This window comes from Tupaia chinensis, unplaced genomic scaffold (genome assembly GCF_000334495.1).
Source record: "Tupaia chinensis unplaced genomic scaffold, TupChi_1.0 Scaffold000544_1, whole genome shotgun sequence".
NCBI classification, from domain to species: Eukaryota; Metazoa; Chordata; class Mammalia; order Scandentia; family Tupaiidae; genus Tupaia; species Tupaia belangeri.
In genome coordinates, this window is record NW_006160056.1 from 1,611,371 (window position 1) to 1,622,752 (window position 11,382).

At 38.2% G+C, this 11,382-nt stretch overlaps 1 protein-coding gene across 1 annotated transcript in view; it reads right to left on the minus strand.

The window, feature by feature from the left end:
* Positions 1-11,382, minus strand: part of PON2 (paraoxonase 2) — a gene marked incomplete at its 5' end in the record, with an annotated part of 25,387 nt that overhangs the window by 1,533 nt on the left and 12,472 nt on the right. Inside the window, 4 exon segments of the mRNA XM_014591223.1 lie at positions 626-707; positions 3,458-3,658; positions 5,854-5,980; positions 6,495-6,660. Coding sequence (XP_014446709.1) covers positions 626-707; positions 3,458-3,658; positions 5,854-5,980; positions 6,495-6,660 — 576 coding nt within the window.

An 11,382-nucleotide genomic window follows, 5' to 3' on the forward strand; every position in this document is an offset into this window, starting at 1 on the left:
TTCCCTTCTAACACCAATACTGCTTCAAATAAATTTAATACACTAGTTTGGAAGTGCTTTTCATCTTCCCTGAACTTAACAAAAAGTGGTAATCTTTCTAAAAATCGGTCTAAAACTGAACTCTTTTTTCCCTTAAAAGATATACAATGATCTGTTATCAAAGAATGCAACCAAAGCAAGATAGGAAATTCTTAAGCAATCTAAAATATGTGTTGTCACGTAGGAAGAAAATAATAATAGCGTGGAACCCAATTTCGATCTTCATTTATTATTGAAAGAACTGACAACATGCATAAATCTTCATTTGAGAATTCATGTACTAGTCTTTTCAATTGGGAAAATTCTTACTGGAATTCATCGGCTGCCATCAATACTTTATGGAATGGGCCCTAAGTGGGATGCAAATATCACCCTCAACCTGCTGCTACATGTAATCACAGTCACGCTTGTGAATGCTGGGAGCAGGAAATTTCTCTAGTGGTAGGGAGGTGATATTGAAAAACTGAGAATGGCTACATGGCATCCATATTCTGTTTTAAGTACAGTATGATTTTAACAGCATAATTATGTCATTGTAAAGTATAAGAGATTAATGTCTACTTTATATATAAAGTAAATATTTTACCTTCACTTGAGTTAAATTCATATTAGGGTGTTTTTCCAAAACATGAATTTCATGAGCCAATATGTCAGCAACATAGAGATACCTTTGCAGAAAGGACACACTGGTTAGAGCTCCATGCCAATACAAAGCTTCATTAATACTGTATGAAAGAATAAGTCTTAATAACCTGCCAAGAAGTTAATCAATGATAGGCCCTCAGGAATGCTTGAGAAAGGTCAACTTTTATTTAAAAAGTTAGCTTTCAAAATCAATTCAGTGGTGCTACAACAATCACGGAATTATTAAATTATTTTTAAAGGCTTGTAAAGAAAAATTACATAGGAGATCATTTTTAATACAAAGCCCATGATATTTGCCACTGAAATAACAACACAATGAATATTTGGCTTCCTAAGAAAGGCTTTTATATTCCAGAATATAATAAGATATTTCTAATTACCATATATAAATAAATAGTATATAACAGGTGTTATTAAAATATCTATTAATACATGAAGAATTTAAAAGTCATTTAGAAATAACTTCAGAAAAATCTATCTACATCTAAGGGAGGGTGCATTAGTGACTGGGTAATTTCACTTACTGAACTATTTCATGGCAATTGCTCTATTGAGCAATTATCATGTGTAAAGAAAGCCATGTACTCAGTGTGGCAGCAGACCTAAGTATGAAGAGGATGCAGCCTCTCTGCTCAAAAGTTTACCATGTGTTGAAATGATCAGACTGGTTTGCACACGTTAAGTATCTATACAGCATGTTTAGTACCATAAGAAATAATTTCAAGACTAGAGACTGAAGAAATACTTAACTAAGGGGTATAAAGAAAGGCCCACATAGGGGAAGTATCTACAGTGGGTGTAGATACCTCCTACCTTTGAGGATGTGAGGATGAAGCACCTTCCAGGCAGAAGAAAACACGTGAGCAAAAGTACATCAAGAAGCAAAGCATGTTTATAAAATAATGAGTTCTTTGTCTAAAGCAGGAAAAATGTAGAACAGCAGGAAAGGAAGCGCTGTTAATGAAAACCTGGCACTTAGCTCGCCATGATTCGGTAAGCCATTGGATTCCACTGAATTCTTGGAGTAACAAAGGAGCGTTACAACACATGGTCCGTGCAGTTCCACAGCTATGGAGTATCTGTTTTGTGTCACCATGAAGAGTGAAAGAAAAAGATGATGGGACAGAGCTCTCATTCTGAGAGTCATTTAAGGCTAATGTACTATAGAAAGGCAAAAATGCCAAGAGTGTGAACAATAGAAATAGACTGACTGCAAACAAGTTAGGAAACAGTCTCCAACTTTAGCCAGAGAGGATGTGACCCTACATCAGGCAGATGTAGAAAGGGTGAGAAGGAGGGGAGACGGGCACAGCTGGAACCAAGAGGACATGCTCACCAGCTGACAGCAATGGTAGAGAAGGGGTTAAAGCTGAGTCCTGCGTTTATTATTTTTATTTTATTATTTTTTGTTTTAACATGGGTGACTGAAAAGTTTGACTCTCATAATGAAAATGTGAGAGGTGGAGAGAAAAACAGATTTGGCTAAGACATTGGATTAGGTAAGTGAAATGCAATTTAAATGATTCTACATCATTTTCTGTTATCAGGAAAGAGAAAAAAACTGCATCACAAAAATAAGGACATTTCATTTTCAAGGAATGCCAAATCTATTTCATGTTATATTTATAGCACTTTAATTGTTCAGCATGGTAAGGCAATAGAAGAGAAACTAATAAAGAATTTAATATCCTTTCTGATGGCTTGTGGTTGGGCATATCAAAACAGTGAGATAATTTTGGAGAACAATTTAACAATATCTATTAAAGTTAACATTTAATGGGTTCACACTGCTGGAAAAGAAGGGTCTATTTCTAGAGGTTATTTCCACAAAGCATTTGCACCAAAGTGCAAAAAGGTAGCACTCAAAATACTGTTTAGCCAGTGCTCTAGCTGGGATTGAACCCAGATCTAAGTCCAAATTCTGCAAATTTAACCACTGGACTACAATAGTCTCTTAGACAGTTTTTTCTTAAAAACTACTTGAATAGGTTAAAGTGGTAAATGAGATGTGTATAAATGGGTTTTACACACACACACACACACACACACACACACACAAATCCCTATATCTCAACAGAGTATTGGTTAGTTTAGGATTATCCACACAATGGAGTATTCTGTAGCCAATAAAAATAATGACATATTTATTTAGAAGGAAATACTTGCCTAATATATTAATGTATATACATAAATATGGTCTCATTTGATTAAAAGTTACATATATAAAATTAAATTCAACAATGATATATATCAAAATTTATATAGTACATATGACCATGTATTATATAAAGTATATCTAATATGCAAGGAATAATATATACACACCATGCATCACACACACACATATTTACATATTATTTATTTTTTTTGGAGAGGTTTTTCGCTATAGGGCGCGTGCACTCGCCAGACAGAGAGAGACATAGAGATAGAAAGCGAGAAATCACCCCCCAGGGGAGATGGTCCCGCCGCAATCCCTTCTCCTCCATTCTCCTCTCGGGATCTTGGGCATGCATACACACGCGCCCGGCATGAGTTTTAAGCCACTGGGTCCGGGATGCGAACCGCGGTCGACTACGTGGGAGGCCAGCGACATAGCCATTACGCTAACTGCTGATTCCCCATATTTACATATTATATACTAACATACACATACTTATATTCTAAAAATGTCAAGAAAGCTATTTTCACACTGACCCAAAAAAAAAAAAGCAACAAAGAATGTGGCCAGCACCATGACTGAAGAGAAATGAAGATATTCTGTGAGGGGTCATACTTTTTATCAGGTGAAATATTGATCCCGTTGGCTGAATCAAATCCTTCTGCTACCACTTTCACTTCATTTGGACTGTAGTAAACAACATTTGTCCAGTGCAAGTTCAAGTATGTTTCCAAATACTTTAAGAAAGGGTCAGAAAAGTAATGATCATTGGTGGCATAGAAATGTGTGGGTCCAACAGCTACGATGTCATTCACACTGAAAGAGAAAAATAACATGTGAGAGAAAATTAAAAGCCCTGTTGGTCTCCATATTAAAGTTTAAACAGCCATAACACTCACATAACATGGGCTTTACATTTTTGGTAAGAGCTTTTCCTGGAAAGGATGCGTTTAAATCACCTGGCTATAGTCATACATGGTAAAATCCCTACGTAATACGTACAATAACATATGTATGACATACATAAAAATGACATAGATAGATAGATATTGGTCATAATAAAAGGAAAAAAGAACTTGGTGCCACCAGGGGATTTTTTTTTTCTTTTTTAGGGGAGAGTTTTTTGCTATAGGGTGCATGCGCTCACCAGAAAGAGACAGACAGAGAGACAGAAAGCAAGAAATCACCCCCAAGGGGGATGGCTACACCACAATCCCTTCTCCTCCATTCTCATCTCAGGATCCTGGGCATGCATGCACATGTGCCGGCATGAGTTTAAGCCACCAGGTCTGGAACTCAAACTGTGGTCGACTACATGGGAGCCCAGCGACACAGCCATTATACCAACTGCTGGTCCCCAGGGGATGTTTTTTGACAGTATGAAATGCAGGGTGTCACAATGATAATGTGAAGACAGGGCTGCTCATGGTATTAAGCTGTATGGAGTCTGACTGGTGAGCTGCTTAGGGCATCGATAACATTTACCTAGCTTCATTTTACTCAGATAATGAATTTTCTCGAGTTCTCTCGCTTAGTTATTAGTCAAAGTAAGGTTGACTGTTCAATTTCTACCTGCTTTCCAAAGCTGACATGCCAAGAATGTGCAAGCTCTCAATAAACACTTGGAGGGAGATGAATGATGAAATTGCCATAGTACAATGCTTCAGATGAGAGATTTATATGCTAAAAACAATTACATTTTAAAAACCAGTTAGGCAAGGGTGTTATTAAATTTAAATTCCAATTACCCTATGCAAAAATTTCTGAAAGAGCAGCTGCTTTATCCTTTGTTAAATGAAAAATACAGAGCTACAGGGAAGGAGGGGGGTCTCCTCTTTCTGAACTTCATAAATGCAGAGGTTGCCTAAATGGTATTCATGCTCCTATTGATTATGAATTGCATTTTGGAAGGTTGATTGGAAGTTACATGCTTCCATTCTACATAGGAAAGTAGAATTAAAAATATTCATCAAGTTTAAACTACAAGAACCAATAGGCTAATCCAAACTGAGCTGGGAGGTTACATGTGATTCTCTTTTAGCCACATTGTGAACTAGCTTTATGTTCTTGAATAGTCATGATTCACTTCTGACTTTGATGTCTCCAATTCTGTAGGGTCATTAGCCCATGGCTGCCATTAACCTGGTAAGGCACGTGTATAAAGTCCCATACAAAACAGCTACTCTTGGGGCCAGCAGTCAGCCTAATGGCTATGTCGCTGAACTCCCATGTAGTTGACCGTGGTTCAAGTCCCGGACCTGGTGGCTTAAACTCATGCCAGGCGCGTGTGCGTCCGTGCCCAAGATCCCAAGAGGAGAATGGAGGAGAAGGGATTGCGCTGTGGCCATCCCCCCTAGGAGGTGATTTCTTGCTTTCTATCTCTCTGTCTCTCTCTGTCTTTCTGGCGAGTGCATGCGCTCTGTAGCAAAAACTTCTCCAAAAAAAAAAAAAAAAAACCCAACTACTCTTCATTGGCAGGACAAATATTGCTGTTATTTGGGTAAGGAGTCTTGAGATGGGTGGTGACAATAAAAAAAAAAAAAAACATGGTAGGGTTTGTCTTCTACTTTTAAGATGGCCCTGAATAGTACCATGTTGTGGTTCATCATCTCTCAAAAGAGTTCACATAGAACACAGATTATTCTAATGAGAAATATTGACTTTCATATGCCATGTTCCCTCTGGTCTATAAGGAAACATAAATCTGTGTGAGTGTCTGTAAATATGAGAGAGGTCCTCAGAAAGTTCATAGAAAATGCATATTATAAGGAACTGTTATGAAACTATTTTAAATGAGTTTTAAACATTTTTGCACCAAAATAAACTTGTACTTTAATTTCATTTCCTCCACTCATTTTTATATCCCTCCTATGTCTATATAAGCTCTTGTGTGTGATGTGTGTACATGCTAACATATATTAGTTCTTATAAAAGGTGAAAGGACCACCCACCACATGGAACATTGAAGGGTGCTAGAGATAGATTGGAGAATGAAGAAAAGGAAGAAGTACCTTGGAAGAAGCTCATCTTTGATGGTCTTCAGATGCAACAAAGAATTTTCTTCTTCTTCAAATTTAAAAATTTCAACTGTATTCTTGAATTCCGGGTGGTTTACAACAAAGAGATAAACTGTGTCATCTAAGAAATTGAAAGAACAGTTAATTCACAAGACCTAACAGGACCTCTGGGCAGATACTGACATTTAAATACCACAGGCAAGGAAAGGTTGAATGTACGAGCTGTTAGACGACCTCACAGATCATTCTTCCTTCCTGTCTTTCCCATCACTGTCTGTCTGGTGTTATTTTCTGATCATTGGTCCACTGACCTTTAAGAAAGTGGGATTCCCATTCCACATACAGAATTCATGCATAATCTATTTATGGTTTAATTTGGAAATACAATTCTTTTTTAATACAAGGAACATAGATGTGTGAAAAGGTTATGAAATCTAAACATTCCTTCAGGTGAGAAATATTCAAACACAGCATAACTTACTTGTAGCTGAAGAGGCAAGTGAACAACTTGTTTGTATGAAGGATACAGAAATAATTATGAGTTAATTGTTCTTTGCTTTCTGTGCATCTAGTTTCCCACAATCATTTGTAAACTATCTTATGTTTCTTCATGCTGGTAGCTCATTGGCTCTTACCATTGTCTATGAAAGTGCTGATGCCATGTGGATTAAATGAACCCAAGTTAAACCCACGGCTGATTCTTAATTCCAGAGCCCTTGGTTTTTCTTTGTTTAGATCCATCATTAGTATTCCTCCAGGCTTATCTGGTGCAAAGCTGTGGAGTCCTGGAAATTTCAGACCCTTTCCAAGACAGGGAAAAAAGTTAAGAACAAAGACTTCCATATTTACATGAACTAAAACGAGAACTGCACATGAATGATAGAGACTTTTGGTTAAAGGTGATGGTATAAAGTCACAGGCACAAAGAAAATAGAAGACAATAGAAAAATAATGAATGGAAGCTGGGAAGCCAAAAGTTGAACAGTAACTTATTTTGTTGAATTGAGAGAGACCAAGGATCTACTTTTTTCCCAGAGGGTAACCAGAGGGTTGGCAGACTGGAAAAGTCCAGGCAGAGTTAAGGGTGGAAAGCTTACATACTAACTGTAGAAACCCTTAACTCTCGCCCTGGGCTCTGCTTCCACAATGCTGGAAGACTGAGTCAACAGTCAGTCAGAACTTCCCTCCTTGTCTCATACCTCGTATTCAAATCATCAACAAATCCTTTTGACTTACCTTGACAATCTCTCTCTCCATAAGGATATGAACAGTTCTCACCACTTCCTCCATGGCTACCCTGATTATGCCAGTAGCCTTCTAACTGGCCTTTCTCTTCGGTCCTTTACTCCCTACTATCTATTCTCACCTCAGCATTCAGGCTATGCTAGATTATGTCATGCCTCTGATTAAAACTGTCTAACAGGGCTGGCCCTGTGGCCAAGTGGTGAAATGCTGCTCAACAGAAGCTGGATCCCACCTGGCAATCATGCTTCGAATCCCAGCCTGGTCAGCCTGAAACATGCCAGGCACAGGATCTGGTGGAGTGGAGTAGAAGAAAGGGAATGAAGCACGACTGGACACTGTAGAGAGAGCTTATTTTCTCTCTGCATTTCTCTCATTTTCAGCTCACAATCATGCACTCTATCATGAAGAAAACACAAACAAGCGACCAGCAGTTAGCATAATGGCTATGTTACTAGATTCCCATGTAGTTGACCGTGGTTCGCGACCTGGACCCGGTGGCTTAAAACTCACGCCAGGCGCGTGTCTCTGTCTCTCTCTGTCTGTCTGGGGCCACCGCCACCTGAAAAAAAAAAAAAAAAAAAAAAAAAAAATCCTTTCCAAAAAAAAAAAAATAAAACACAAACAAAAAAACTCTAATGGCTTCCCATTTCCCCCCTATTAAAAGCAAAAATTCTTAAAATGGACTAAAGGTCTTGTATGATCAGCCCTCCTCACCCTCCCAACCCCAAATATCTCAGCTCTCTGTCCTCATCTCCCTGACTCTTCACACATAATACTGCGGCCATCTTAGCATCCTTGATGTTCTTCAATAAACCAAGTATATTCTCACTCACTCACTTTCCAATTCCCCTCATGTGTTATTTCATCACATACACATGAGGGGAATTTTAAAGGCGTATGGAGAAATGAAATTAAACTACAAGTTTATTTTGGTGCAAAAAAATTGAAATCCATACGTAGTCTTTTCATAAATTTTTGAAGTCCCTTTGTATTTTACTGGGTCATAAGAAAAGTCATGATGTGTTTCTCTATGCAAAAATGTGTCATGACTTTTCTGATAACCCAATTTTCAGGGAGTTAAAGGGCACGATTGCCCCTTGAGTACAGTGAGTTCACCTCCTCCTCAAGGTTTTAGTGCCATTCTTCCTTCTGCCTGTGACTATCTTCCCCCTAAATCTGGAAGATCTACTCCTTCCTTCCTTTCCAGCTGATCTCTGGTAAATGTCACTTAACAGAGACCTCATCTGCACTCTCTCTGAAATGGCAGTGCGATGCTACCCTCACATAGCTGCCAACCTCCTCTGCCCTACCTCACTGAATTTTTTATTAAAGCACGGTCACCATCTGACACATATTATGAGCCCCTTTGGATCACAAGCTGAGACTTCGTCTCATTTGTTCATTGCTAGATTCTGGTGCCTGGAACAGTGCCTGGTATATCATCCATCTCTTTCTCACTGACTCGAAATTCTACTTTAATCAGGTATTAGGACCCCATACGCATTGGTCTGTTTGGGGGAGTCTACTTTTTTCCCTATTGATGTCAATTCCTATGCCAATATGCCACTTTTAAAACTACTATGGAGATATATAATATAATACATATATCTCCATAGTAGTTTTAAAAGTGGCATATTGTATTTTATATATATATATATAAAATACATATATATGTCTATATACATATATATAATACATATATATGATTAAATTGCTATAAAATTAAATTGCTATTCTGAATACATTATTTTTATATTTTCTACTTGCTTTTTCCTAGTTCATGGGGAAGCCACTGAGTTTTATATGTTCATTTTTAAACCAATGATTTCTTCTCTTAGTTCCAACAGTCGGCTATTGAATCTCTTGGATCATTTAAAAAACAAGCATCCACATTCTCTAAAACTAATAAAAAATTTTGTCTATCTAGTATTTCTTTTTCTTGTTTATTGGGTTATTAAGAACTCTAGTAGATTACAGAAGGTTGTGATATTCTTGGGTATTTTTTTCCCTGTTCTGAATACTATTAAGAATGCGGTTAATGTTTCTTCGTCAAGAATGTTTGTTTTAGTTTTCTGGGAATGTTCCTTCTTTATCTAACTTGCTTGGAGCTTTGGATCAGAAAGGGAGGAACCAGGAGATGGCATAATGATTACATCACTGGACTCCCAGGTAGTTGACTGGAGTTAAAATCCTGGACCCAGTGGCTTAAAACTCACACCAGGCGTGTGTGTGTGCATGCTCAAAATCCTGATGAGAATGGAAGAGAAGGGATTGTGGTGTGGCCATCCCCTTGGGGGGTGATTTCTCACTTTCTGTCTCTGTCTCTTTGGTGAGTATACATGCTGTATAGCAAAAATCTCTCTAAAAAGAAAAGAAACAAATATTGAATTCTATTTCATGTTTTTTGGCAATCACTGAGATGATCAAGGTTATTTCTTTTTTAAATCAATCAATAAATTTATCTATCTATCAATTTCTAGTTCACCTTTTAATTTTTTTTAAGAATTATGTATTTAATATTATTCATTCATTCATTTATTTTAACTTGACCAGAGAGAGACACAGAGAGAAAGAGAGAGAGGGAAAGGTAGAAAGCAAGCCACTAGGTCCAGGACTCAAACCATGGTCAGCCACGTGGGAGTGTCCAGAGCCTTAACACCCCACCACCTGCTGGTCCCACACCTTTCCATTTTTAAATTAAAACTTTTTTGGTGATAAAAGGTTTTATTTTACTGTCCTACTGTATTCAGTTTACTAATACAATGCAGTCATATTTTATGCAAGCAAGGGTACAATTTAAAATGTATTCTTACTTTATGCACAAAATTGGTCATAAAAGGAAATCCTTTCAAGGTTTTTTTTGTTTGTTTGTTTTCAATGCCAGATTGTGTGTGTGTGTGTGCATGCATGCATAAGAGACAGACAGAAGGTGAGAGAGACAGAGAGAGAGAGAGAGAACATGTATCAGCCAATGGAGTCTTGTCATACTGTAATTCTTTTTCTTCCAATTCTCCATCCTGTTAGGATCCTGGGCATGCATGCGCACATAGCATGTTTTTCAAGCCACCTGGGATGGGATTCGGAATCTTTCCAATTCTGTAAGATCTGGCTTGCTTTGCACAGTGCTCTATAGGGTCAATGCCCAAGTTTTTAAAGTCTATCTACAGATGCAGTTTCAAAACTGGCAGGCCCATTCATTAGAACAAACTGGGACTGTGCTGTTGCTCTCTGGCAGTGCCACTTCATTTGTGAATAATCATCGCTGTTCATCTGTGTCTTCAAAAACAATAGCATGGTTTACATGAACTAGAAACTCTTTCAGATGGTGATAACTATCCATGGTTATTTCAACAGTTCCTGTTCCTTAACTCCTTTATTCTCTTTTAAACAATGTATTTTTGTGATAAAATATACACAACACGAAAGTCATCACCATCACCATTTTTTAAATGTACAATTCAATAACGTTATCTACACATGCATTATTGTTTTAATTTTTTCATGTTCTGTTCTATGTCAGCCAATCCCTCATCAAGTGGTACCCTCAAACCCACAGCTATGAAATATGATGAGGTAGAGGAGCTAAAATTCTAGGAGGAACAAACAACACTCATGATGTCTGAGCTCATTTGGAAGACAGCCCATCCCAGGAAATGTTAGAGACTATGTCAAGTAAATTATACATAATAGAAAACTGGCAATGTTTCTTTTTTGGGGGGAGAGGCTTTTCCTATAGGGCGCATGCACTCGCCAGACAGACTTAGAAAGACAGAGAGACAGAAAGCAAGAAATCACCCCCCAGGGAGGATGGCTACACCACATTCCCTTCTCCTCCATCTCCTCTCAGGATCTTGGGCACGCAGGCGCACGCGCCCGGTGTGAGTTTAAGCCACCGGGTCCGGGACTCAAACCACAGTCAACTACATGGGAGTCCAGTGACATAGCTATTATGCTAACTGCTGGTCCCCAAACTGGCAATGTTTCTAAATTTGAAAAAGAAAATAGTCATAAAAACCAAGGAAGGATAACAGTAGAAAGACAGAAGCAATTCTGTCAACATAGCTACAAGATCACTGAGTGTAATAGGCACCTCAGCTAACATGGGTATAGATTTATGTGCTTGGAGACCTTTCCCCTCCTACTTCAGATTTATTTCTATAGGAGGAAAAATCTTGAAATAGATGAGTCCTGGATTATACATTTTCAAGAACATATCCTTGCGGAAGCCGCGCGGGGCGCCCGGCGGAAGCCGCGCGGGGCGCGGGAGCTCATGCCCCC